This window comes from Mustela nigripes, chromosome 8 (assembly GCF_022355385.1).
Source record: "Mustela nigripes isolate SB6536 chromosome 8, MUSNIG.SB6536, whole genome shotgun sequence".
Lineage (NCBI taxonomy): Eukaryota > Metazoa > Chordata > Mammalia > Carnivora > Mustelidae > Mustela > Mustela nigripes.
In genome coordinates, this window is record NC_081564.1 from 65,047,533 (window position 1) to 65,074,051 (window position 26,519).

Here is a 26,519-nt window from a genome sequence, read left to right on the forward strand (position 1 = left end):
AAGAACAGAGAAGACACGCCTGCATCTTCTTTCCAGGCACACAATCAGGTCTCTTTCAGTCCCTTTCACTGTAACTACAACCCCACTGCCCTCTCACATCTTCGCCAGCCTCACCTTAGCCATATTCCTGAGGAGTCCCAGGACCTATGCTTAGGTAGGGGCACCTAAGCATATTACCAGTCTGAATCTTTCTCAAAATACATACCAAAAAAAATTTGCAGTAACTGCCAAGAAAGAAACATGGAAATGAGCCATAATATGCTCCACTGGTATAAACAAAAAAACATGACAAAGATAGAAATAAAAAAATTATGGAACCATTTTAACCAAATAAATGAATCTGTTTAAAAAAAAGATGAATCTTTTTTCTAAATCTCTGTAAAAGCATAAAAGAAAGGCAACTAGGTAATAAACATTTAAAAATGTTTGCTTCGGTTATTAATTCTAAAAATAAAAAATGTAAACAAGACACAAGCTTTCACCTGTCAAAATCACCAAGATTTGTTTTTAATAACACCTAATAAAGGCAGGAAGAAAGGCCATAAGAGACACTCTGTCACTTTGTGTAATGCAAACTGGCACAGCTCTTCTGGAAACTAATTTAGCAACATGTTATCAAGAATCTAAAATTAAAATGTTCTTACTCTTTGATGCAATAATTCTACTCAAAGAACTTTGTACAAATAATAAAAGGTGAACACAATCCTTACTTCATAATGAATGTAATGAAGAGGTAAAATGCATTTCTCTACCTGACTGGCTAAGTATTGCTAAATTAAAACTTTTAAAGCGAGGAGGAAGGGGCTGAGAAAAGCACAGCCACCATGACCTGCCATCACTCAGGCCGTACCGACTCCATTAACCAGTCCTACCCCTCAAAATGTCCTTCTGGCTCAACCAAGATATACAGCAGCATAATCTTCTACAAAAGGAAAAAAGCACATTGATACATATTTAAGAGAGTTCCCAAATGACTTGAAATAAAAAGAGTTTTCCCAGAATGAGGGGGGGGGGGAATCTCCAAAATTAACTATGAAATGCCATTTCCTAAACAATTTATTTCATCAAAAAATCCAAATACCTCTGTAAATAATTTCATTAGGCAATAAAAAATCATACCATTAGTACAAAGAAGCCATCATGTAGGTAAGAATTTGTTAAAGTCCCATGTATCATTTTTTAGGAATGATAAAATTAAATTTTCTGAGCAGTGAATGGATATTAAAAAAGCTAAACACATGTGTCCAACTCCATGTGCCGGATTAAGTATAAAAGGTTTATTTCTTATGAAAGCAGTTTAAACACTATGTTAAATGGAAACTAAATATCTGTAAAAATACCAAAACACAAATTACACACAAGCAATATCTGTACCTGTTCCTACACACAAAGATGTAATTTGAGTTCTAAGCTATAAAAATGTAGGTATGATGAATTAGCATTTCTATACTAGATTTCAGTCATGGTTGCCAATATTTTTTATCTGGCATTTACTTGCCATTAATGTTTGCATTTTATAGTATTAACAGCAAATTGTTAATCACTAGTTGAAGGCCTCTTGCCTTAGTTATTCCCTCATCTGGAAGGAACTAATTTCTCTAACACTTACCTAAACTCGTGGGCTTGATGAGAACATCAAGGACATCATAAAAGGGCAAGTTTTTTAACTGCACATCAGGATGGACCGGAGGGATTGGGGGAGATGGCTGCTGCATCTCAAATGTGGGCTTCGTGTCTTGAAGCAGCACAGAACCCACAGGAGAGGACGGTGAGTGCGGTGTAACCGAGGTGGAAGGCAGCGCGTGGATTCCGGCCACCCCCAAGTCAGGTTCTACAGGTGATGAGCTACCATCCAAATTGAAAACTGAAGATTTGATGGTGGATAAATCAGAGAGTCCCTCCAGAGTCCGTGGGTACCGGCGTCTGTACAATTCTCGGATTTTGATCTGAACCGCAGGGCTGCAGCCGCTCTTCAGTAAATGCAACGCCCTCATCAGGAGGTCATGCTTGCGTCCACTTTTATTCCGTCCAGCAAAGCCTAGTAACACTTGCAGTTCAGAAACCCTAAAGCTAGAAACCATATTCTAAAAGGGGGGAAAAAAAAGACATAAGCCAAGAGTCACTGTAAAGCATATAAAAACCCCATCTAAAATATACCATAAAATCCGATTTTACCAGCATTTTATCACCTGGTATATGCTAGGAGCCAGCATTTTCACATACCACTTAAGATTGATCCTATTTATAGAGCCACTGCCCACCCAAGTTACATTCAAGTTATGGCATTAATCATGGTCTGCTCTATTAATCTTGATAATCTATGGCCTATCAGTTTCTACTAACCACCTCACTATCTGATGATGCTGAAGTGTAAACCTGTATTTGCTTTATGACTATGAAATTTATAACCGATGAAAGTTTTCTTTTCATCCTATCAATATACAATGTAATGCCTGCTACAGTACCATCAAAAATAAACCTAACAAAAAATTAGACTTTTGCAAAATTATATGCATAACTTCCAATACTAAATAGTAAATCTACAAAATCAGGAAGAATTGTGATCCAAAAATCCAGTGAATTTTTACCCCAACTCAAATTACTAAGAAATAGATAATGCATGGTCATTACACTTCAAATCACTTCATTTCCTCCATGTGTTAAAATGAAGATTTTATCAATCTTACCCCAGTGCTATGGACAACAAACATGAAAAACAAAATTCTTGGCCTACGTCAAGATGTTACAGATTACTCACGGTTTCATGCATAAAAAGGACTATGACAGCTTTCTCAAGTGTCCTGCCAAGAAAGAATGCAATGCACCTTTCCCATCCCCAATCTTAACACTTCGATTGAAGTTGGCTTGCACTACAGTGGCGTAAGCAACATTACCACATGCGAACACTAACAAAGGCAGTCATACAGACAGAATACATCCAGGACAGTTTCTAAAGAAATCTAACTCAGAGTTCATTGCTTTGCTTCCCTCCTTCTATTATTTTCACATTACTCTTTGCTTTAAGGAAACTTGTTTTACAGAAATGATGTAAAAGAACACAAAGTCACCCTAAGCTTGGCTCTCAAAATGGGATTTCTGGGAGGTCTCATATCACTTATTTCCAATCATAAATTTGGCAAAGGATGCTAATGCAACTGGCTCTATTAGTTGCTGTAAATATACAAACAAAAAGGAAGAAAGAGATAAGGGCTCACAAAATGAATGCAGAATCAGGACATTCTGAAGCAAAAAGAAATCCCCCTTAACTCAGTCTTCAACCAAATTTAGCTGTCACCAGGTAAGGTGAGCCTACTATGAAAACTACCAAGAAGGGATTTCAGCTACTGTTCTCCACCAACCTCCAGTGTCTATATCTTTAGTATAATTTTTAATATAATTTTTTCCAAGTGGACTTTATCCAGTCCATTCTGCTGCCTCCCAAAGTGTGTCTCTAATACTTCAGTGGCAACTGCTTTACGCTCCACACAAAAGAATTTCTCAATAAATGCTTGCTAACTGATTTTAAGGAAGTTCTATGAACCAGAGAGAAATATGTTGGCAGGACTGATTTTTAGAAAAATATATAAACAGGGGCACCTGGGTGACTCAGTTGGTTAAGCAACTGCCTTCGGCTCTGGTCAAGATCCCAGGGCCCTGGGATCAAGCCCCACATCGGGCTCCCTGCTCAGTGGAGAGCCTGCTTCTCCCTCTCCATCTGTTGCTCTGCCTGCTTGTGCTTTCTCGCTCTTTGCCAATAAATAAATAAAAATCTTAAAAGAAAAAGATACATAAACAAAATTTTAAAAATATCTAAACAAAAAATACAAATTAAGACCAGGACTTAAGGATGCCTGGGTCCTCAGTCAGTTAAGTATTCACCTTCAGTTCAGGTCTTGATCCCAGAGTCCTGGGATCAGATCCCACATTGGACCCCCTACTCAGCAGGGAGTCTGCTTCTCCCTCTGCTCCCACAAGTGCCCCGCATGTGCACTCTCAAGCTCTCGTGCTCCTGCACGCACTCTCTCTCTCTTGCAAAAATAAATAAAATCTTTAAAAAAAAAAAAAAAAGTTAAAAAAAAAAAAAAAAAGTTAAAAAAAAAAAAAGACCAGGACTTTAAATCAACCTTGTTTCTTTATTAAACAACACTATTTAAAAAATTAAAGCTGAGTCATCATATAATTGGAACATCACATACAAGAGTGAAGGCAAGCTGAAGGTGCTACATTTAGAAAACCTCACTAAGGAAGTAAATATGATAGTTACATGCAATAACCAATGAGTAAAAAGATTTCCTTGAGACTACTCTTCAACTCTTATATATGAGATGGAAACTACACAAGCAGTCTAAAATTTGGGGAAGTTCTAATAGGTCAGAAGTCATAGTAAAGATCAACACAAACTTTGTAAATAGATATTCCATCTGCTAGGATGTATAATAGGAGGTAGAGAACGGAACTGCTGAGGGAATTGACAGATCACATTTATATTAACACTGCCTATCCCAACTACAATATTAAAACAATTTACATCTTCATTTATAAGTAGTTTTTGAAATCCCAATGACATAGATGGTTCTAGATCCAGAGTATTCCGCTAAATGAAGTAAGTTAGTCTGAGAAAGACAAATACCATATGATTTCTATCATATGTGGAATTTAAGGCACAAAACAAACGAGCAAAAGGGGAAGAAAAGAGAGATAGAGGCAAACCAAGAAAAACTCTTAACTACAGAGAACAAACTGATAGTTACCAAAAGGGGGATGAGTGGAAGGAGGAGTTAAAAAAGTGATGGGGATAAACAAGTGGACTTGTGATGAGCACCAGGGGTCATATGAAAATGCTGAATCACTAAACTGTATACCTGAAACTAATATTACACTGTATGGTAACTAACTGGAATTTAAATAAAACTTTAAAAAAACTGGGCAGAAAATTTCTCAAAGACATATAGATGGCCAACAGAGACATGAAACGATGCTTAATATCGCTACTCATCACAAAAATGCAAATCAAAACCACACTGAGCTATCACCTCATACCTGTTAGAGTGGCCACTCCAAAAGACAACAAAAGTTGGTAAGGATGGAGAGAGTGGGAAAACTGTTGTGCACTGTTGGTGGCCGTGTAAATGGGTATAGCCACAAAGGAAAACAGTATGGAGGTTCCTCAAAAAATTAAAAATAGAACTACCAAAGAATCCACCAATTCCACTTGTGGGTATTTACCTGAAGAAAATGAAAATGCTAACCCAAATATGCATGCCTGCCAAATTCATTGTACCATTATTTAAACACAATAGCCAAGATACAGAAACAACCTAAGTGTCCATAAATGGAAAAATGAGTAAGAAGCTGTGTATATATACACATACCCTTCACAGCTGTATATCTACAACAGCTTCTATACACATATACAATGGAATATTAGCCATACAAAAGGATGAAATCTTGCCATTTTATGACAACATGGATAGACCCTAAGGGCCTTATGCTAAGTGAAATAATTCAGACAGAAGTGGGCAAATACCATAGAATCTCACTTATATGCGGAATCTAAAAACAGAACAAAAACAAGAACACGAAGCTCACAGATACAGAAAACTGGTAGTTCTGATGGGGGGCTGTGGGGGAAAATGGGTGAAGGGGATCAAAAGGTAGCAACTTTCAGTTATAAAACAAGTATGATATGGGGATATAATGTTCAGCATGATGAGTACAGTTAATAATCGCATATTGTGGAGCTCCTGGGTGGCTCAGTCAGTTAAGCACCCAACTCTTGATTTCAATTCAGGTCCTGATCTCAGGGTCATGAGTTCAAGCATTACTCCATGCCCAAATTTAAAAAAAATTGTATATCTCAAAGTTGCTAAGGGAGATCTCAAAAGTCCTCATCACACACACAAAAATATTTTTGGTCTGATAAATCTCTACTAGATTTATTGTGGTAATCATTTTGCAATGCATACACCTGAAACCAATATAATGTTATACATCAATATACCCTGATTAAGCAAATAATAAAAAATATTACCTGAAACTTGAAAAAAATTATTGGGGGAAATGAGTGGAGATGCAGGAAAACAAAACAAAATAAAACAAAACAAAAAAACCACCAACTAGGTACAGGGTACAAAGGGAATTCTCTACCTTTGTAAGATGTTTCCACAGTAAAAAGTTTGTTTGAATGGGGAAAACTAGTTGTGGGTTATACAACAACTCTCTATACTATCTTCCCAACTTTTCCATAAATCTAAAAGTATTCTAGATTTAATTAAACAAAAATTGTTTGTTTGAGGCAAAGACAGACAGACTATGGTCTAAATACCATTTCCCACAAAAGGAACCCAGGCTCCTTGAGGAAATAGCTAATTGCAAGTCTGGGGTAGAAAATGCACACGATGAGCCTAGAACATCTGATCACACCAGAAAGCAAAGAAGTTATCAAAGACTACCGGTATCTTGTCAGAAGGACACAGAAAACAATCTAGTAGCCCAAGACCTCAAAAAAAAAAAATTCACTGATCTCTGCTAACAGAATGTTGAGAAACCAACTCATTATTCTGAAAATTGTTAAAATAAGGAAAGCAATACAAAAAGATTTATTGGCTCAAATAATGCCATATGGTTAATCTGCATAAATGCCAAAAGGGCATTTGCAAAAGTCCTAACCATTACTGATAAAACCTCTCAATACACAGGAACAGAATGAAACTCTGTTAACATGAGAGAGGATAGCTATCAGAAACCAAGAACAAATACCATCTTTAAAGATGAAACACTAGAAATAAAGACCCATAAAAGATGTTTTCTCATTTAAAATTATTCGAAGGTTTCAACACAATACAGATTTTAAAAGAAGCAATATTAATAATTTACAAATGACAGAACTTTCTATACTGAAAATATTTATTACCCACTGAAAAATAAGACCTAAAAATAACTTAAGAAATTCACTGAGTTATCTACACATCGAACAGATTTTTGAGTGACTCATCAGGAAAAACAGTATTTAAAATGAGTCTAATAACAAAACCTAAAATGCAAAGGCATAAATTTAAAAATTTTCCAATAGCTACATAAAAACAAGACATAAAAGAACCCTTGAATAAATTAAGAAATGTATCGTTACTAGATAAAAATAGTAAATACTGAAAAGATGTCAATGCCCCTAAATTGCATAAGTAAAATAAAATTTCAATGAATGACTGAGTTGAGGAGCTTGACAGATTAAAATTTATCATAAAGGGGCATGTGGGTGGCTCAGTGGGTTAAGTCCCCAACTCCGGCTCAGGTCATGATCTCAGGGTCCTGGGATCGAGGCCCACATAGGGCTCTCTACTCAACAGGGAGCCTCTTTCCCACTCCCCCCGGCCCCCATCAACCCCTGCAGACTAGAACCTCTGCCTACTTGTGATCTCTGTCAAATAAATAAATAAAATCTTTAGAAAAATTTATCATAAAAATAAAATATATAATATGGCAGGTGGTGATGAATACAAAGGATAAAAATAATAAGAGAAAAGGACAGGGAATGAAGAGGTAAAGGATTTGCAATCTTAAAGAGAGAAGGTCTCCCTCAGGAGATAAATGAGTAAGTAACTGAAGGATTAAGAAGATACCCAAAGAGTATCTGGGAAAAGCATTCCAAGACCTCAGATGCAGCAGCCATAAGTAAGAAAGCATGTCTAACACAGGAAAGGAAAAGTAAAAAGCCCATCAATGCTGAACCAGAATTTAGAGGAATCTAACATAGCAGAACGATGACCAAAGAAAATGACAAGCCTCGGGGAGGAAAGTGATTAGCTTAAACAAACATTTACTGTATAAAATTACAATAGCAGATTTGTAAGGCTAAGAAATGACAGAACAAAACTGCAGACAATGACATGCATGTAAGTTGGCAGAGTGGGGAGCAGTTTAAAAATGAAATAAAACTTTCCAATTAAAACTGCAAGATTAGTGAATATCACCACAGACACCACAGACATCAAAAAGAAAAAAATACAGGAATACTAAGAACAACTAGACACATGAATTTGGTAATTCATATGAAAATGACAAATACCTTGAAAAATACAAATTAGGAAATTCACCCAATATGAAATAGATCACTCAAAAAATTTAATTCATAATTTTAAAACTCCCCAAAATAGAGGCACCCGGGTGGCTCAGTGAAGCATCCAACTCTTGATTCTGGCTTAGGTCACGCTCTCTGGATTGTGAGATGGAGCCTCAAGTGAGGCCCCATCTTGACACTCAGCATGGAGTCTCCCCGAGATTCTCTCTCCCTCCCCCTGCTATTCATGCTCTTTAATAATAAAATCTTCAAAAAAAATGAATTAAAAAATAAAACCCCTAAAAAGTAAATGATCAGGCCTAAATAGTTTTACTGGATAATTCTACCCAAACATTTAAAGAATTAACACCAATCTAATCTAATTTCTTCCAGAAAATAGAAGATGACAGAACACTTCCAAATTCATTTTATAAAGCTAACATTACCCTGATGGCAAAACTAAACAAAAACAGTATGAAAAATAAGACTACAAACCATCACAAATATAGATGCTAAAATACTTAACAAAATGTTAGCAAAGAGAATTTAGTAATATAAAAAAGAATTCTATACCATCGCCAAGTGAGGTTTATTCCAGGACTACATGGCTGATTTAGTGTTTGAAATCAATGTAGTATACGCTTTTTTTTTTTTTTTAAGATTTTATTTATTTATTTGACAGAGAGAGATCACAAGCATGCAGGGAGGAAGGCAGAGAGAGGAGAAAGCAGGCTCTCCGCAGAGCAGAGAGCCCAATGCGGGGCTCAATCCCAGGACGCTGGGATCATGACCTGAGCTGAAGGCAGAGGCTTTAACCCACTGAGCCACCCAGGCGCCCCAGTATACCCTTTTTTTGTTTGTGGTAGTATACCCTTATTAAAAGCTTAAAAAAGAAACACGTGATTTTAACAGTCAATGCAGAAAGAGCATTGACAAATTTAACACTCATTCATGATAAAAAATTCTCAGAAGAACAGGAACAGAGAACTTCCTTAACCTGATAGAAATCACCTACAAAAGAATCTATAGCTAACACTACACTTAATGGTAAAAGGATGAATACATTACCCTAAGACTGGGAAGGAGACAAGAATGTCAAGTCTCACCAAATGAATCAGAATAGTGCTATATGTTCTGGACAAGGGTAAAGACAAGAGGAGGAAGTAAGAGGCATACAGACTGAAAGGAAAAAAATTTTTTTAATTGCCTGTATTTGCAGATCCCAAAGTATCTATAAAAACAACTCTTACAACCAATAACTGAGTTCAGCAAAGTTGCAGGAGACAAGCGTGACACACAAATATGAATCACATTCCTATGTATTAACAAAAAATATACAGAAACAAGTTTAAAAACAACAATACCTGTTTGAAAATATAACAAAACACACAGGACTTGTATACTGAAAATTATAAAATGCTAATAAAAGAGGTCTAAGAAAATTTAAATGAATGGATTCTCAAGGCTTTTAAGACTCAACAAGGAAATTACATCAATTTTGCCTAAACTGACACAGATTTGACACAGTTTCAACCAAATCCCACCAAGACTTTTTTATATTTAAGATTATTCTAAAAGGTATATGGAAAGGCAAAGGAACTAGAAGAGCTAAAACAATTTAAAAAACAGAGACAGAAATCAGTCCATTCCATTTCACAAGTTAGCTCTGTTATCAAGACTGTGTGGTATGTTGTATGAGCAAAGGTAACACACAGGTCTATGGAACAGAACAGAGAACCCAGAAACAGAAACAATATGCCCAAGTAGTTTTTGACCAAGGTGCAAAAGTGACTCAATGGAGGAAAGACTGCCTTTCAACAAATGGTGCTGAAGCAAATTATACATCCAACTGTGTCTTACATTTTATACAAAAATTAACTTCAAATGGATCACGGACTTAAACATTAGGATAAAACTATTAAACTTTTAGGAAAAAACACAGAAGAAAATCTTCAGGAACTAGGGCTAGGCAAAGAATTCTTAGACTTGACATTCAAAGCAAAATCCACAAATGGAAAAAATAAACACTGGACCTCACCAAAATTAAAACCATGTGTTCTGCGAGCCCCTGTTAAAAAAGATGAAAAAACAATCAAGAGGCTTGGCAACAGTATTTGGAAACCACATATCCAACAAAGCATGAGTATCTAGAATATATCTAGACCTCTCAAACTCCAACAGGAAAAAAAAAATCCAATTTAAAAAAGGACAAAAGGCATGAAGAAACATTCCATCAATAAGGATATACAGATAAAAAATAAGCACATGAAAATATGTTATCATTAGCCACTAGGGGAGTGCAAATTGAAACCTCACTGAGGTATCACTAGATACATACCAGAATGACTAAAATGAAAAACAGTGATAACACCAAATGCTGGCGAGGATGCAGAGAAACTGGATCACTCCATACATTGCTGGTAGGGATGTAAAATGGTACAGCCACTCTGGAAAACAGTTTGCAAGTTCTTAAAAAACTATATATACAATAACCATACAACCCAGGAATTGTACTCCTGGTTATTTTTAGCCCAGAGAAATGAAAACTTATGTTCATCAAAAAAAACTATGCAGAAATCTTAAAGCACTTTTATTTTTAACAGCCCAAAACTCTAAACAACATGGATGTCTTTCAACAGGTAAATGGTTCAACAAATCCAAACCATGAAATACTACAGCAATAAAACGTGATGAGCTATCAATACATAAAACAACATGAATAAATCTCCAGAGAATGATGCTAAAACCAAACACAAAACATAACACACTTGATGATTCCATTTATATAACATTCTTAGAAAAGATAAAACCACAGAAATGAGAAACATATGACTGGGTCCAAGATATTAAGGGGATGGGAAGGAAGTGGGTGTGGTGATAAAAATGACAACAAGAGGGATCCTTATAGTGATGGAAATGGTCTAAATCTTGATTGTGTCAATGTCAATATCCTTGAAGTATTGTTCTCATACTGCTCTAAGGTTTTGCAAGATGTTACTACTGTGAGAACTTGGTAAAGAGTATGTGAAATCTCTGTACTACTTCTTACAATTGTGAGTAAATTAACAACTTTCTTAATAAAAGTTTAATTTAAAATTACAAAGACCAAGATTACTAGAGCGGATTAATATTTTTAATTCAATAGCCTGATATTCATAAGAGAGAAAACTAAAAGAACACAAAAATGTAGGGATAGGGAGAATTTTAAAAATCAGGCAAAATTAGTTGACCAAAAGAGAAGATTACAGCTATAATATAAAACAATAGTATATAATACAAAGAGCATTCAAAGGCACAAAAAGTTAATAGAGAGTAAAAGCTCCAATTCAACAGGAAAATAAAAGCTTAAACTGTCATGTACTACCAACAATTTAAAATATATTTTAGAAATTAGTAAAACTGTAAGAGAAAACTGGGGGAAAAAAATGTTCTTCTAAAAGATTAACATCCAATCTTAACATCCAAGATTAATCTTCTAAAAGATTAACATCCATTAACATCTGCTCTCCAAAAACATATGGAAGATTTAAACAAAATTAACAAGCCTAACTACCAGACATATATAAAACTTTGTGCTTCCAACTGAAAAATCACATTCTCTCTAAGTACAAACAAGAACAAAAACTGACCGCAGTCTTAACAGATTTCAAAAGATCACTATCATACATATCATGCTTCCAAATTACAACACATTTACAAATCAATAACAAAAGAAACTCCCATGTTTGGAAAAAAAAACTTTTTAAAATAACTCAAAGAACTGACAATGAAAAACAGAAAAATACTCACAAGTGGAAAATAATGAAAACACTGCACATCAAAACTTGTGCGATGCAGGGAAAACAATGGAGACCTATGTTAAACACTGAAAATTAAAGAAAAAGGCATCCAACTTAAGAAATTAGAGACATAATAAAAATATGCCCCCCAAAAGCACAAATTAAATAAAAAGCAGAAAATAATGAAATGGAGGAAGGATACATTGAAGAGCATTAAAAAAAAAACTGATCTCTGATAAGTCTTTAAAAAATTGGTAAGCTTTTAGTTTTTGAGAGATCAAGAGAAAAGGCATTAAAAGAAAAAAGACAAAAGGGACATCAAATACAAGTAATACAAAATTAGAGATTAACAACTTAATACCATAAATTCAAGAACATGAATGAAAAAGACAACTAACTTCCTATAAATATATAACCTACCAAAACTGCCTTGAAAATTGAAATCTTATAAGCATAGCAATTGAATCAGTGGTTAAGAAGTATCTCACAAAGAAAACACAGTCACAATTTTGTCAGGGAGTTCTAATCCTGCATAAATTCTTCCAGAAAAAGAAGAGCATATATTTTTAGGTCAATATTACTAATTTTAAGAAGTAAAAATCTTAAATTAACTATCTTCAGTTTGAGTCCAAAAATGAAAAAAGAGACAAATGAGGATTGACTTTATGCTTGAAACACACAAGTTTCACCCCATTAACAGGTTACAAAGGGAAAACATCATCATCTCAAAAAAATGCAGAGAAGGCTTTTGATAAAATTCAATATCCATTCATGACTTTTTTAAATTAGCAAACTAGTAATAGAAAGGAACATCCTTAACCTGAAAAGATTATCTACAATAAACCTACAGCAAGCATCATACTTAACTGTGAAACTTTGAAAGCATTCCCTTTAAAATCAGGAACAAGATCAGGAAGCCCCCATCACCGCTTCTATTCAACACTGTACTGGAGATCCTAGCCAGCACATTAAGACAAGAAAAAGAAAGAAAAAAAAGCATAAGAATTGGAAAGGAGGAAACAGAGAGGTCATTATTCACAGATAGGTCTATCTACACAAAAATCCAAAAGAATTCTATTGATAATTTATCACAATTAGGAGTAGAGCAAGGTTGTTACACAAAGTCAAAACTGTACTTCTATACACCAGCAAGGTAGAAAATATAATTATGAAAAGATACCATTTATGATTTGATACAAAAACAAAGTACCTAAAAATAAATCTAACAAAATATTTGCAATAGCTTAGTTGAGGAAAATTATAAAACTTTATGAAAGACATTGTAAAAGGCCTAAATAAATGGAGATTACAATGTTCACGGTTAAGAAACCTTAGTTCTCTCCAAAATTATTTATAGATTCAATGCATTTCCCATCAAAATCCCAACAGATCATGCATGTTTCTGTCTGTATAACTTAGAAAAATGATTTTAAAATTACAAAGGATCAAACAGCCAAGAAGTACCCTAAAGAACTATAAGGCAAGAAGAGTTGGCCTACTTCTTGTCCCTCAATGATTGAGTGGACTTTGAGACCAACCTTCCCTATGAAAATTTAGAAACTGAAGGTAATGTGAAAAACATCCATTTGAAGACATGAAGCACTATAAAAAGTTTCAAGGACCTGAGAGGCCAGTGCTGTGAAAAGAAGGGAAGTATAGAAAATGAAGTACAACATTTAATGGCTCTTTTCCCCTGCAAGTATCTGCCAGTGGAAAAAGGGCAATGGATAGGTGGAGAAGTCAAGATCTTTGTTTGAATACACTTATAGGGCTAAGGAAATGAGAAGATTATTTGAAAAATATAACCTGTAAGAGCTGTATCTGGGATATGTACTGAATTCCTATAAGCTAGCAGGAAAAAGACAGATAAACCAATATAAATGTGGGCAAAAGAATTGGCAAAGTCATGACACAAAAGATATCCAAATGGCCAACAGACATAGTAAAAGGGACTTAACATCATTACTCATTAAGAAAATACAAATTAAAACCACTAAATATTCACTAAAATGTTTAAAAAAGTGGACAAGAAAGAACATGAAGCAACTGGAACCCTATTTTGCCAGTGGAAGGGAATACACAAATTACAACAACATGCCAATAAATCTTGCAAACAAACTGAGGGGGAAAGACACAAAAAATATATACACCATACAGTTCCATTTATGTAAGTTTCAAAGAACAGACAAAACTAATCTAAGACCAGTATCAAGCCAGTACTATCTTTGAGGAGACAGAGGTTAGTCACTGGGAGGTAAGTAACTCTAGGGTCCTGGTGATGTTCTATTCTCTTCATCCACATTTGGTTATATTGAAAAAATTCACCCAGATGTATTCTCATGATCTACATATTTCCTACACAAATGCCCTATATCAACAGAAGTTTGTTTTTGTGGAAGTTGTTACAGAGTTGGGAGTATTAAGACAATGTGATGGTGCTGTCAGTGCAGATTAAAAGATAAGAATCCAGAAAACAACAATAACAAAAAAAAAGAATCCAGAAAACACAGACAGATTCAATTATAGAACTATTAAAATTAGTAAGAAAAAAGGTTTTTTAAACCTACTACAAACATGGACAAGAGACACGAAACAGGTAAGAGAATCTCAGAAGAGCTAAGAGAATATTAATAAGCATAATAAAAGATGCTCACTTTCATAACCAAAGGGAAAAATTAAAAACCATCAAGTGAAATTTTTACTCAGTCGCAAAAACATTCAGTGTGATCAAAGTGTTAGCAAGAAAGCGAGTAATGAAAACTTCTACATTGTTGGAAAGAGAAAATACTGATACAATCCTTTTTGGAAAATAATCTGACCTCATCTAGTCAGACACACATATCCTTAAATCCCAGCAATTCTACTCCTAGAACTTCTGCAGTGAAACATACAAATATTTACATTAAATGAAATCAATAAAAAATTACAAATAGTGTCAAGTCAGTGCAGATTAAGTTTATAGAATTTTTCTTTATTTGCATTTTCAGCATATTCTGTGGTTCAGAAGTTTGGATAAAAAATTTGGTGACCTGTGATAGAAAAAAAAGGAAACTACACAAATTTCCAACAAGAGAAATGATAAACTGGTATTCATACAATGGAAAATTAAAAACGATAATAAACAAAAAAAATACAGCATCATTCCATTTGTATAAAATTTTTATGTACATAAAAATTTAGATATATAGATATAATATAATTCTGTATGTCTACATGGTGTGGGTAAAATCAGTATGAAAAAGATAGATGGCCCAATATAAAAATGGGCAAAAAAAAATTTGGCAAAGCCAAATACACAAACCATGATTATAATAAAAGAGAACTGTCTCAAGAGATCTTTTTAAAGGAATTAGCATCCTCAGAGACTTCAAGGTATTTTTCCCCATAAACTAAGAACAAGTTGTTATTGAAAAGAAGAAAAAAATAAAGCTTCTACAAACTAAAAATATAATCACTGAAATAAATTCTGCAGAAGAGTTTAAAGACAAAAATCAAGGAAATCCTCAGATATAAACAAATACATGTCAATCTAGAAGTCCAACTTTCACCCCTGAAGTCTCAAAGAAAACAGAAAAGAGGGAAAAAAGTAATCAAAGAAATAAAAGCTATTTCCCATAACTGAAAAGACTCTTAGAGCTAAAATGTTACCCCCCGCAAGAATGAAAAAAAGGTTTACAACTAGACACATTTCACAAAATACCAAAGATAAAAAGATCACCACAAAGATTTTAAACAAGGTGACTACAAGGATAACTACCAGATTTGTAATGCAACTCTATTAGCAACACTGGTGTTTTAAGTTCCTAGGGCAAAGCTTTCAAAATTCAGTAGGAAAAACTGATTACCAAAATATATAATTCTACATCTAAACCTCCAATCAGGAACAAAGGCAAGTCATTCTCAGACAATGAAGGAATTAGATGTTTATCACATGTCCATACTAAAACAACTACTCAAGATTATATTCCAGTAATATCAAAAATGGAATTTAAAAAAGACAAGGGATTCAAGCAAAAGACCTAATCCAGGTGCAATATAATCCCAGGATGACAGCTGTATAGCAGATCTAGAAAGCAAGCTGCCCAAATTTGAAAAGAAAGGTTGAGAGCTCCAGAAAAACCCTTCACCAAGAAAAGTTGAATGGTCACATATGAGAACACACTATAATATTAAATTTAAAAAATAATTTCCATGAATTCTCCTCACTCAAGCAAGACTCTATTACATTTCTCCTTTGAGAAGCACAGGGGTAGTAACAGAAGTTCCTCTATAGTTCCAAGTGATGTGGTTTCACAGTGACTAATATTTCTATCAGGATACATACTACAAAGAGAGGTCCAAAACTCAATTTCAAGAATCCTCCCACAGAAGCACAGAAAAGTTTAGAAGTGTTATAAACCATAATATAAATGCTAAAATCTTGACAGTGCAATAAAAAATGAAGGCTGGAAGTAAATGAAGACTGGAGGTAGAAGAAACAAAGGGAAATAGATGGGTACTAAATTCTCTGTGAGACTGGGAACTGAAGAGATACTGCCTAAAATTGATAGGTCAAGAAACAGAAGTTTAACTATTAGAAAAAGTTAATAACTAACAGCAAAATTAGGAACAAAAATGTAACTGGTAGAAGACAAAGACGGCCAGACACAATGAAAAGGTGCTCAACATCACTCATCAGGAAAATGCAAGTCAAAACTACAATAAAATATCACCTCACACCTCTCAGAATGGCTAAAATCAATAACACAAGAAACAACAGGTGTTGGCAAGTATGTGGTATATGGGGGACCCTCTGACACTCTTAGTCGGAATGCAAACTAGGGCAGCCACTCTGGAAAACAGTATGGAAGTTCCTCAAAAAGATAAAAATAGAACTAATCTACGAATCAGCAGTTGCACTAGGTTTTTGCCCCCAAAATATAAAAATACTAATTCAAAGGAATACATGCACCCAGTATTCATAGCAGTATTATCTACAATAGCGAAATTACAGAAGCAGTCCAAGTGTCCATCAATAGAGGAATGGACAAAGACGTGGTGTGCATGTACACACACACACACACACACACACACACAGGAATATTACTCAGCCATAAAACAGAATGAAATCTTGACACTTGCAATGACAGAGTTGGAGCTAGAGAGTACATGCTAAGCAAAATAAGTCAGAGAAAAGACACATACCATATGATTTCATTTGTCAATTTAAGAAACAAAACAAACAAGCAAAGGGGAAAGAAAGAGAAACTGGGCAAATCAAGAAACAGACTTTTAACTATATTTAACAGAGGGTTAACAGAGGAGAGCTGGAGTGGGGGTATGGGTGAACTAGGTGATGGGGATTAAAGTGGGCACTTGGGATATGCACTGCCTGATGTAAAGAAGCACTGAATCACTAAATTGTATGCCTGAAACTAGTATAACACTGTACATTAACTGGAATTTAAAACTTTTAAAAAATAATAAAAAGTATAACTAGTACAAATCAGTATGCTAGGAAAAGTGGAAAACATAATGATCTAAACTTCTTATCTACTAGAGTCAAGCAGAAGACACTGCTCAGAGTTTAAAGAAAAATCAAGATACAGAAAAATATGTGGGGTTTCTGAGTTTGGGAACTAGCCTAAAGAGAAAAACTAAAAACAGAAATACCCAAGCATGGTTAAAAGACAGTTAGCTATATCAGGAGTGGAATCTACTGGGAAAGAAAGGAAGGGCTTTTATTTTTCCTTCTGAATTTTCCTGAATTACCTGCAGAGGTATTGCTTTCATTTGGGAAAAACATTGAGGAATGGTGATAAGAATAAAAATTATTATTAAAACCATTTTCCAGGGGCGCCTGAGTGGCTCAGTCAATTAAACTTCCAACTCTTGATTTCAGCTCAGGTCATGATCTCAGGGTCTTGAGAACAGGCCCCTACTGCAGCTCCAGTCTCAGCATGGGGCGTGCTTGGGATTCTCTCTCTCCATCTGTCTCTGCCTCTCTTTCTGCTCATGCACTTGTACGAGTGCATGCTCGCGCGTGCGCGCGCTCTCTCTCTCTCAAACTAAAGAAACCTTCAAAGACATAAATAAAAACATTTTCCAGGTTGGTGCGCCTGGGTGGCTCGGTCATTTAAGCTTCTGACTCTTGATTTGGCTCAGGTCATGATGTCAGGGTTGTGGGATTGAGCCCTGTGTCAGGCTCTGCACTGAGCATGGAGTGTGGAACCTGCTTAGGATTCTCTTTCCCTTTCCTTCTCTTCCCCCTTGTGTGCACGCATTGGTGCATGTGCATGTGTACACACACACACTTTCAATAAATTTTTTTTTTAATTTTTTCCAGGTTAAAGAAAAAGTGAAATAATTTGGCCAAAGTCAGTCAATAACCATGCAAAAACAACCTTCTGCAATGTAATCAAGAACAGCTTTTACTGACCTATATGAATAATCAAATGGAGAGGTCTGAATGTCCATGTTAGATTTACATTGTTCTCTGCAAAGTCACAAAAACTCTTATTTGTTTCAAACCACTTTTCCAAAAAAAAGTCGAGGAAAAAAAGCCACATTACCAGGGGTGGAGGTTCAATGTAAACATTCATAGAGAATAGTTCGGACTATGATACCCATTGATTCCACATATCACTTTTATTTCAACTGTGTAATTTCTTAAATTCAGGTACTTGAAAAAGAGACTAGCTCTAAGTATAACTCAAGGGAGAAAGAATCATACTTCAACAAATAATGTGTGAAAGTGGATATCCATATGCAAAAGAAGTTCAATTCCTACCTCACACCATCAACAAAAATGGATCAACAACCTAAATGTTAAAAACTAGAACTACAAATATAAACGCTTATATGAAAACGACATAAATCTTTATGACACTGAATTAAGCAATGACTTATCAAAATCACATGCAAGAAAAAATTTATAAATTAAATTTTGTCAAAATTTAAAAAAAATTTTGTGCTTCAAAGTATATTATGGAAAAAGTGAAAAGACAGTCCATAAAATGAATAAAATATTTGCAAACCATATATCTGATGAATACTTGAACTTAAAAGAAAGTTTAAAAATGGGCAAAAGATTTGAGTAGACATTTTCCCAAAGAAAATATACAAATACCCAATAAGCAAAAGCAAAGATATTCAACAACATTAATCACCAGGTAAATGCAAATCAAAACAATGAAATCCACTTTACACCCGTGTGTGAGGATATGAAGAAATTAGGACTCTTATAACTACTAGTAGAAATGTAAAATGTAGTAGTTTGGGGAAAGTTTGACAGTTCCCCAAACACTTAAACAGAGTTATCACATGTACCCAGTAATGCCATCCCTAGGTAACTACCCAAAATAACCAAAAACATATGTCCACACAAAACTTATACACAGATGAATGTTCATACTAGCCAAAGAGTACAAACAACCCAAATACACATAAACTCATGAATAAACAAAATGTGGTATACTCCATACAATGGAATATTATTCAGCCATAAAAAGGAAAAAACACTACCACATGTTGCAACATGTACCTTGAAAAGGTATGTTAAATGAAAGGAGCCAGACAGAAAAGGCCATGTGTATGATTCTATCTCTATGAAATATCTAAAACAGACAAACCCATAGAGACAAACAGTAGATTACTGGAAGCTGAGGGCTGGATGTAAGAAGGAGTGACTGCGAATGGGTACTGGGTTTCTTCTGGAATGATGAAAATGTTATGGAATGAGATGGTGGTGATGCTTGCACAACTCTGTGAATAGACCAAAGCCATTTTAAAAGGCTGAATTTTATGGTATGTAAATTACATCTCAATAAAAAAATTTTAAAAATAAAGTAACTAAGATCCAATCCAGAAAAATAAAGGCAAAATGCTAAAAAAAAGAGAAACACCTGAAGAATGTAATATTTAGAACAGTCTTAGAAATGTCTTAGAAAAGACATTCATGGAGGGAGGCCACAGACCTAAGGTACAAACAAATGCAAAGGCATCTACCACAGCTAAGAATACCTTCGCTTACTATTTTAAATTATCCATTTAAGTTAAATACTGAGTTTGGAACGTGCTTTCACAGACAGGATCTCAAGTGAAGTTGTGTCCTGAAATTTCAGTTATGTCCACTCAAGACTTCGAATCATATGGTAGATTCAGTTGCATCTATCTTATCTATTAGTCTATTTCCTCGTCCAATAGTTGAGGAGCATGAAGGATGAAGAACTCTAACCTCACGCCTCCCCCCCATTAACTTCCTATTCTCCCTCTATATCCTAACAGCACCCAAAGCTACCAGAATGGCAAGTCCTGCTATGTGTAAAGAACCAAACATCCACGCCTTCTAGGCAGAAAATCTTCTGTTATAGAATTACTTAAGACTCAGCATAAAAGCTCTTCTGCATTTGGTTTGCCAGTATCTATTAAGAAAGTTACGATTACTCACTCTCTTTCACTAGCCCACAAACTGAGACTGCACACCCATTCACTCTTGTTCTCTGACACACATGGAGATAATAAACGCAATGCACAAAAGGAAGGGGATGAGGAATGCAGGAGAGAAGGAGAGAGAATCTTTAAAGGAAAAAAAAAATGTTACCGCAACAGATCCCTCCTCCATCTCCATAATTCAGTGGTGAGAAGTAAGGAGAGTAGATTAACCAGGTTAAATAATAGCAGGAACCTTTTTAAGAACTGCCAAAAGACTGCATCAACAGCCCACAGTATACAATTATGCAACTGGAGGAGAAAGACAAGGGTAAAAAAGCCACTCTGGGGGATGCCTGGATAGTTCGGTCAATTAAATGTCCCACTCTTGATTTTGACTCAGGTTATGATCTCAGGGTCATGAGACTGAGCCCCATGTGGAGCTGTGCACTCATCAGGGAGTCTGCTTGAGATTCTCTCTCCCTCTGCCCTTCCACCCGGTCCACCCCCACCCTGGCACTCGAATGCAAGCTCACTCTCTAAAATAAAACATCATTTAAAAAAAAAAAAAAGCCACTCTGGTGGCTTTTCTGAACTTCAGAACCCCGACTATTCTGCCTCTGCTCCATCCCTGTGCTTAGCTCTGACAGAGACTATTTCGTAGGGAGAAAGGAGGGTGGCAGTGACAGAGGTCCCAGTCATCAGACCTTATGAGCTCGCCCCAAGTTAATTCACAACTAGTTAATTTACAAATTAATTCAGAAACTTCTACCAACATAAAAGCTATATACAACCAACCACTGAATTGAATAATTTCTTCTCCAGCATCTTGAAAGCTTTGAATACATGATGTGTTATCATAATCATCCTTGACTACTCAGCCCACAATTTCCACTTCAGAGAACTTGCCCCTTCCTTTCCCCCAACCCATCAAGATAATCTCATGAGTCAAGTTTTTGTGCTAGGACTCTAAGCTTCTGGCCACAGATGATTAGAATAGAAGAGGACCCTCAGCTAAGCTCAGCCAGTCAGATCTCCTCTCTCAGAAGAACTAGATGAAAGGTGTGCTGGTATTCTATTAAAATGAAAGCAGCAAAGTACAGGGTTGCCATATTCTGCTATGACCGGACAAGACCTCTAGCATTGGCTTACATAGCAGTCTCAAAAACTAAAATCATCTGGCGACCTCTTAAGGTTCCACAGGAGTTGCCTCATCAAATAACCCCCACCCCCACCCTAAGCTTACAAAGCAAAGGCACAGGAGTCACCAATGCACAGTGGGGATGACCTTTCCCAGAATTCCTGACCTCCAGTACAGGAGATGGCATCACCAGCCAGAAGTGACCTGCTCTGGTTATACAAGCCCCCAGGGAGTAGCCCCAAATGATAATGGATAAAGATACTGGAAATACTCTCAGCAGCAGTATGGGCAGCCAAATATGTGACATCCAGGTCGGCTATTTCCTCTACTGCCAAGTTAGTCAACAAACTAATGCTGGCCATTTTTCCTCGTCCTTCAATTTACTTGACGATCTCTCTGAGCCTCACAGAATATATTCTGAGGCAGAGACCATTTAGAATGTCCTGCATGTTTCTTCCTCTTTCCCTCCTTTCTAATTAGATTTTCAGCCAGCTGTCCTGTTTCCCCTCCAGTATTATATATCACATAAGAAGGACACCGGCTATTTATCATTGTTTAGTTCACAGATCCCAGGCTGATGGCTAGCAGCACCACATGAACCTGAAGGAAACTACAGAGCAGGACAGTTTGGACTCTGGATAGCTATCATCAACATCATTGTCACTGTTTGAAATGAGGGCAGGGCACGGAGACTGTTCATCTTTAAATGTAGAAGATGCTGCTGAGCAGCTAAGGCGAAGACTGGGGTGGATAACTCTTTTCCAGCATCCATCTGCACACCCCTTCCCTCCTCTGCAAACTCTTCCCAGTCACTCTCTGTTGGGCACCTTATGTGAACTATGAGGGAGGGGCCATCTTCCATCAAGTGCAGGGAGAAGCAAAGACAGCTGATTTACAGAAAGAGATGAAGTGACACACAAAACAACCTGTAGGGGGCAAGGGTGGGGGGGGGGGAAGGGGAGGCGGAAGGGAGGTGGGGAAAGATAAAAGAGGAGAGAGGAGAGTGGAAAAGAGGGAAGGGACAGGTACACCCAAAGAGAAAAAAGCATCTTTGGTTTCCAACCACTTTGCAGTTCCTGGTTCCACCAGAACTTCAGCACTGCCTGCCTTCTCTGCCCTAGACTGGTAAATAAATCCTCCTTTTTTTTTCCTTTTTTTAAAGATTTTATTTATTTATTTGACAGAGAGAGACACAACAAGAGAGGGAACACTAGCAGGGGGAGTGGGAGATGGAGAAGCAGGCTTCCCACAGAGCAGGAAGCCCAGATGGTGCCAGGCTGGATCCCAGGACCCTGGGATCATGACCTGAGCCGAAGGCAGACACCCAACGACTGAGCAAACAGGCGCCCCTTAAATCCTCCCTTTTTATTAAGCTTTGACCAGCAACATTTATAAAAGTCTAATGGAAGTCTTGGAAACATTTTCATCAACAAAAAACCTTGGAAGAGAATAAACTATATAGAGATGTTACTATGCAAAATGAAGAGGATACTGCAGGTTAAAAAAAAAATGTTTTTTCTTAAATTTAATTTCAACATTCAGTCTCCTCAACCAATCCCTGAACCTAATGCATTCATTTATACAGCTGAGGCTCAGGCCTGCTTGTTTCAAAGCTCCACAGGTGTTAAAAAAGCTCCATGCTCTGAGACATTAAAACTCCTACACTTACCAATATGATTACCCTTTTTACCTACTATAATGGTTCTCTGTATAAACTAATATAGAGCATAAAATGCACTAATGTACCATTCTTTTTGAAACAACAGAAGGGAAAATAGCAGGTATTACGCAAATTATAACCCATTCTCCCTTTAGATCAGAATCACCAATGCGTCCTTTTGCTGAGGTCCACCGTACCAGCCAGGTGAACAGTCAACATCCTTCCCCACTCCAACCCTCGCGGAAAAAAACAATAAATATACAAAACTGAATATTTTACCAGATTCTTCTTATTTCAAAAAAGTAACCCTAACACCATACGTCTGTTACGCAAAAGGACTGCCTTTAATTTCAAGTTCACATTCATCTCTACTTTGACTTTTCTTTTAAATCAGGGTTTCCGTCCTTAAATATTCCATTTCTGTCGCCAGTAACTCAGCGATCCATAAAAAATAAAGCCTATTCGTTGACCACCGTTTAGTTTCAATTGAGGACTCTGAAGGTTATCAGCCCAGGGAAAAACATCTTTTCCGTTCTACCCCCAGCACACCCATTGTCAAGCCTCTACTATACAAAGATATCAACAATAAAGTTGTGACCTTGTTCTCAGACTAGAAAGAAAAATGCTTTCCCTCGAGCAAAACGAGTTCACAAACAAACCTCATGACAACACGGCCTTTGCGGGTGTCTTAACCACAGCACTGAGAAAATATCAAGGTTTAAGGTCGATTATTAAAGGCAGCGCTCCCCAGAGACCACGCTTCTCTTCAAGAGGAAGCACTGGTAGGAGAAAGGGGCCTTTCTTGTGACAGATCTCACTAAACGGTAGCATCAGCCATAAGAGAGAGGATTCCTAAACGCAACTTCACGTTTCAGAAAACAGGCTCCCACCAAGTGAGTAACGTGTAGACTTCTGAATCGCCACACACACGCACACACACACACACAAACACACACACACCCCATGAAGGTGGAAAAGCAAATCACGCTTCCCACTTCAGCCCTTACACCAGAAAGTCGGGTCCCCACGAGCCCCTCCCGACGGCGGCCCCCGCCCCACGCCAGGTGTGCGGACCCCCCGCGGGACCCACCGGCCGCTCGCCGGGGCCCCAGGCCCGCCGCCCCCGCGCGGCCCAGGCGTCCTCCGCCGCCTGGCTCCCCTCCCCCGCCCGCGACGGCCCGGGCGGGCGCCTGCTCGCACTCGGGCCGGGGCTCCCGGCTCCGACAACCGGTCCCAGCGAAACAAGAAGGTGGCGGCCGGCGACGCTGCGGGTTCCCCGCCTCCCCTCCCCTCCCCCGCGGCCTCTACTCCCCACTCCCGCGCCCCCGCTTACCCTCAACTCCTCGAAATCCGCCATTTTACACCACCCGCGGGCACCGCCGCCGATGCCGCCACAGCACCCCCTCCCGCTGCCGCCAACGACGCCGCCGCCACCACGGCCGCCGCCGCCGCCTCCAGCACCATCCTGCACTGGGCGCCGCTGAAGACGCCGCGGCCGCCGCCGCCGCCGCCGCTGCCGCCGGACCTGTCACGTGACCGGCGCGGGAGCTCCGCCCCCAGCGCGCGCGGGCCCCGCCCTCCGGCGCCCACCGGGCCCACACGGCCCACACGGCCCACCACCTTCCGCCCACGTCTTCCGCCCGGGCTCGCGGCGCGCCGCGTTAGCTGCGCGTCAGCTCCCGCCCTCTCCCGCGGCCTGCCGGCCTCCCGCACGCCTTTAGGCGCCGGGCCTGTGACGGTGCCCTCTGTCCCGCGCGGTGCCTGCCTCCCCTGGAAGCGCCGGCGCGACTGCGGAGTTACCCGCCGGCCTGGAGGAGGGCCTGGCCCGGGGGAGCGGCGAAGACGACGAAGAGGTGGCCGGGACTCCTGACAGCAACATTTCGGGAAAATTCTAACGGTGCTCTTCCACACGGTGGCTGTAGCTGGAGGAAAGCAGCCGCACATAAAACCATCCCCAGAGTAGTGGCGGAACAATCTAAATGTGGGTGTTGGGTAAGCTATTGTTCCGGTCTAATGGAGCAGGATGGGTGAGACCTCTTTGGTTTGGGAATATCGTCCGCGTACTAACCCGGCTGATTTCCTTCTGACTTTGAAGGGCGCCTGAATGTCATGGAGTGCGGAGTTGAGAGAGTTGGGCGGTGGAACTGGGGAGCCGTGAAATAAGAGAGCGAAAACAGAGTGCTCGGGAGAACCCTGGTTTTTTAAAAAATCCGAAGGGTCAGGGAAATCAGATAGCTGGGAAAGATGAAATGCCAAGGGCAGAAGAGATGGAAGGTGCTGGATGGCACCGCCGACGTGCTGATAAAGGTTGGGAGAAGATGCTGAGTCAAGCTGCTCAGAAAATTCCACCGGACCAAGGCCAGGGTTCAGATTTCCTTGAAGAGGGGGATGAAACCCACCCACGAAAGAACTTTAAAACAATACGATTCGCAAGGTCCTGTTTGATTTGGTTCCTACCTACTGCCTCTTCCCAGCCCTGTTTGTTTCATGAATAAAAGAATGAATGAACAATATCTAGTTTCCAGTGCTGGCTCTCTACCATTAACTTTGTGGTCTTAGCTTGGCTTAATCTTAGCTTATTCTCCTTGTGAATTGGGAGCTTTGAAGGGAATATAATACAACCCTTGCACCAAGAAGCTTACAAGACCTAAATGGGACCAAGATGAACACAAACTAAGCGGGGCATGGCCTCACTGAGACTTGTTTGTAGTATTCATTGTAGGGCTGGGTAGGTTTGACTGCAGAGTTCTAACTGCTGCCTCAGATCATAACCCAATCATAACATGTCCCATGTCCTCCTTGCCACAGTAATTACATCAGAGCTGAACCTGTAAATGCAACTACAGCTACAGGGCGTTTCCAGGCTTTGCCAATTAAATCAAGTATGGGCCCATTTATTCAGTGATTAGAGGTGAGAGATGAGGGGACCGTCTAGCTTGTGGAGTGTTATAACCATTTTGCTAAAATGAGGGGCCAGCCTGAGAACCAACCCATCTCATGGGTAAGAATCTCCCCCAAAATTCCAGAATTAACTTTGACACCCCCCCAACCTCTTGACTTGTCAGTTTTCTTAAGCCAATGCCTTTCTGTTACTGTTTTAGATAGTTTTCCATAGGTTTTCTATTAGTAGCACCTGAAATAGAATGCTACCTTGTCTGCCTGCACCAGATTACTAATTTGGCATCTTTTCTAAACTACTCTAACATTCATTCAATGTTTGTTTAGTGGAAAGCCTGAGTAGTAAAGAGTGAAGGGGATGCTTGCCTCTTTACTGTCACGAACAGGCCAGCTCTGGTCTAAATTTGTATATCCTACTCTTGAGATAGAAATCTCTGCACTTAGTTGAATCTTACTTCCTTATAGTGTGGCATGAAATGTTCTTATAGCAGAGTTGGGGAGGAGGGAGGTGTAATAATCTCACCACCACTTTAAACCACATACCAAAGTACCACTTCTAGCCACAACAAAGAGAAC

At 38.2% G+C, this 26,519-nt stretch overlaps 1 protein-coding gene and 1 long non-coding RNA gene across 9 annotated transcripts in view; one reads left to right on the top strand and one right to left on the bottom strand.

Moving 5' to 3' along the window:
- The window catches only part of PIAS2 (protein inhibitor of activated STAT 2), a 90,790-nt gene extending 66,229 nt beyond the window's left edge, over nucleotides 1-24,561 (bottom strand). For 5 of the 8 annotated variants that reach the window (XM_059409594.1, XM_059409593.1, XM_059409597.1 and 2 more), the window contains exons 1-4: nucleotides 24,379-24,561; nucleotides 12,703-12,791; nucleotides 10,395-10,501; nucleotides 1,610-2,084 (exon numbers count right to left, since the gene is read on the bottom strand). In XM_059409594.1, the coding sequence (XP_059265577.1) occupies nucleotides 1,610-2,084; nucleotides 10,395-10,501; nucleotides 12,703-12,721 (601 nt within the window). In that variant the 5' untranslated portion in view covers nucleotides 12,722-12,791; nucleotides 24,379-24,561. Of the gene's footprint in view, nucleotides 1-1,609; nucleotides 2,085-10,394; nucleotides 10,504-12,697; nucleotides 12,792-24,378 lie in introns of all 8 variants that reach the window. The other 3 variants (XM_059409598.1, XM_059409599.1, XM_059409595.1) reach the window with 3 other exon arrangements.
- On the top strand, nucleotides 24,560-25,558 carry LOC132023605 (uncharacterized). The gene is made up of 2 exons (XR_009406006.1): nucleotides 24,560-25,037; nucleotides 25,141-25,558. It is a non-coding gene; the product is annotated as an uncharacterized LOC132023605 (long non-coding RNA).
- The last annotated feature ends 961 nt before the right edge of the window (nucleotides 25,559-26,519 follow it).